The sequence below is a fragment of the Corvus kubaryi genome, unplaced genomic scaffold (assembly GCF_017639235.1).
Source record: "Corvus kubaryi isolate FWS band 111438036 unplaced genomic scaffold, C.kubaryi_AGA036_p1.0 37003, whole genome shotgun sequence".
NCBI classification, from domain to species: Eukaryota; Metazoa; Chordata; class Aves; order Passeriformes; family Corvidae; genus Corvus; species Corvus kubaryi.
Genome location: NW_024581007.1, coordinates 21,744 through 24,117, shown reverse-complemented (window position 1 = coordinate 24,117; position 2,374 = coordinate 21,744). Strand labels below are relative to the sequence as shown.

The following is a 2,374-nucleotide window of genomic DNA, read 5'->3' as shown; positions in this document are numbered from 1 at the left end:
CCGTGCCCCCCGCCCCTCCCCCTCCTTGCAGACGCTGTTTTTTACCTTTTGTAGCTTCTTTGTAAAAGGAATAAAAACCAACTGCGGTGTTCACCCGGCCCTGCCTGTGCCAGGGGGGCAAATCCCAGATTCACCCCAAATTCAAACTGAAAATCCCCAAATCCCAGCCCAAAACCTGCCCTCAAAAGCCCAGAACGAGCCCCAAATCCCAGTGAACTGAAGTGCCAAAATGTGGAAATGGGAATTTTATTTTGGGGAGGGGGGGTTGGAGGTCCAAGGGACCCCTCCCCACCCTGATAAAACACTGAATGGCAAAAGGAGAAAAAAAAAAAAAACAAAACAGAAATGAATCAAAAAAAAAAAGAAAACAAATGGCCCCAAAGCGGGGGCTCAGGTCTGTGTCCATGGCCAGGAGCGGTGCCGCTGTCACAGCACGATCCAGGTGTAGCGCTCGTTGTCCGCCAGAACCTTCAGGGAACAGCCTGGCGGGGGGAGGAAAAGCAGCGATGGGGAGGGGCAGGACCCCCAAACCCAGGCACCAACCCCCTCAACTCCCCCTCCCAGGATGGCCCCAGACTGCTCCAGCCCCCCTGGGAACTCCCAGATCCCTACCCACCTCCCTTGGACACCCCTGGGACTGTCCCAGGAACCCTCAGACCTCCCCCGGGGCCCCCCTGGTCGCCCCAGACTCCTCCAGGACTCTCCTCTGACCACCCCAGGATGCCCCCAGCCCCTCCAGGTAGCCCCCCCCCCCCCCCCCAGAACCCCCCCCCCGGCCCTCCAGACCCCCACCCTTGTGCAGGGCCTCGTTGGTCATCCTGTGCACGCCGCGGCCGGGCCCCTCGGGGACGAGCCAGCGCATCACGGTGTCCACGCAGCCCTTGCGGTACGAGCTCCACACGCTGCCGCTGCCACGGTGGATTGGGGGGGCTGGGGAGGCCCCCGGCCCCCCCCCAGACCCCCCAAAGGGCACCCTGGAGTCCCCACGGGCACTGTGGCCCTGCAGCATTTGGGGCACCCCAAGTGCAGTCGCTGCCGAAGGGGGCTTGGGGAGGTTTGGGGGGGGGGGGTCCCTGAGCCCTTCCAGTTCCACAAACTGCTGCAGGGGGGCCTCACCCGGCACCCCCAGAATGGAACCAGCCCCCCCAAACCCACCTGAGCACCACAAATCACCCCCAGACTCCCCAAATCACCCCCCCAGACCCTCCAAACCTTCCTCAAGACCTCAAACTCGCCCATGGCCCATCCAAATCCACCCCAGCTCCCCAAAACCCCCCTGTGAGAGACCCCCAAATCACCCCCAGCTCCCCTAAGCCCCCTCCCAGCCACTCAAAACACCCCAAAATCACCCCCTCCTCACCTGGTCTGCCCCTTGACCTCGGTGAGGTCCCCGACACCCACGGTGGCGAAGGTGCCACTGTTGAGGTCCCAGGCGACCTTGAGGCTCGTGTGGTACGTCCTGGGTCTGGGAAGGGGGGAGTGAGCACCCGAGAGGGTTCTGGGGGGCTTCGGGACCCCCCCACCCCTCTCACCGGAGCTGCCCCTCCTCGTCGGGGGAGGGGAAGGCCAGCAGCAGCAGCCCGATGTTGATCACCACCTGGTTGGTCTCCGGGCACACCTGGGGGCACAGAATGGGGGGGGAGAAGGGTGAGGGTGACCCCCCCATTCAGGGGGATCCCATGGGGGTCTGGGCAAGGCCTAGGTGGGTTTTCGGGGAGTATCCCAGGGGGTGTTTGGGGTCCCGCACCATTGGGATGCACAGGGGTGGCACAGGACACAGAGAAGCTGGCATGGGGGGCGCCAGGAATTTGGGGTATCCCAGGGTTCTGGGGGCTCTGGGGGGGCTCAGGGAGCTCTGGTGGTCCCAGCACCTCGAGGATGACGATGTCGTAGTCGCTGAAGGAACAGAACTGGCGGGACCAGGCGGCGTCGTTGCGAATCACCTCATTAATGACGTACTCGAAGTCCAGCGTGAGCTGCTCTACCGTCAGGTACTGCCCCTGGGGGGGCCCGGGGGGTCACCGCGGCTCTGCCCGCCCCCCCACGCGGGTTCCTGGGGGGTCCTTGTGGATCTGGGGGGCCCCCTGAGCCCCACCTGGGCCTTGGCTCGGTCCCGCAGCGGCCTCAGGCTGCGGCCACTCAGGTCAGTCACCACGAAGGGCAGCGAGATCTTGTCGTCCTCTAGGTCTGGTGGGGGGAAGGGGTCAGGGGTCACCCCAATAGTGGGGGGACTCCAGGGGGCACCCCCGGCTCCCCACTCACCCTCGGGGGGCTCCCCGGGCTCCAGCACATAGCGCAGTTTGGTGTAGTTGACGTAGCCAGGCTCGGGGGAGGTCCCGGGAGGATGCGACTCCCCCAGGGGGCTGCCGGGGGC

General features: G+C 64.9%; 2 protein-coding genes across 2 annotated transcripts in view; one reads left to right on the top strand and one right to left on the bottom strand.

Annotated features, from left to right (window-relative positions):
• The window catches only part of LOC121660936 (low-density lipoprotein receptor-like), a 32,501-nt gene extending 32,436 nt beyond the window's left edge, over nucleotides 1-65 (top strand). The window contains exon 4 of the mRNA XM_042020543.1: nucleotides 55-65. Coding sequence (XP_041876477.1) covers nucleotides 55-65 — 11 coding nt within the window. The remainder of the gene's footprint in view (nucleotides 1-54) is intronic.
• Nucleotides 66-330: 265 nt separating this feature from the next.
• Nucleotides 331-2,374, bottom strand: part of DCAF15 (DDB1 and CUL4 associated factor 15) — a 4,304-nt gene continuing 2,260 nt past the window's right edge. Inside the window, exons 8-14 of the mRNA XM_042020541.1 lie at nucleotides 2,263-2,371; nucleotides 2,096-2,187; nucleotides 1,872-2,000; nucleotides 1,533-1,618; nucleotides 1,361-1,465; nucleotides 793-908; nucleotides 331-482 (exon numbers count right to left, since the gene is read on the bottom strand). Coding sequence (XP_041876475.1) covers nucleotides 427-482; nucleotides 793-908; nucleotides 1,361-1,465; nucleotides 1,533-1,618; nucleotides 1,872-2,000; nucleotides 2,096-2,187; nucleotides 2,263-2,371 — 693 coding nt within the window. The 3' untranslated portion in view covers nucleotides 331-426. The remainder of the gene's footprint in view (nucleotides 483-792; nucleotides 909-1,360; nucleotides 1,466-1,532; nucleotides 1,619-1,871; nucleotides 2,001-2,095; nucleotides 2,188-2,262; nucleotides 2,372-2,374) is intronic.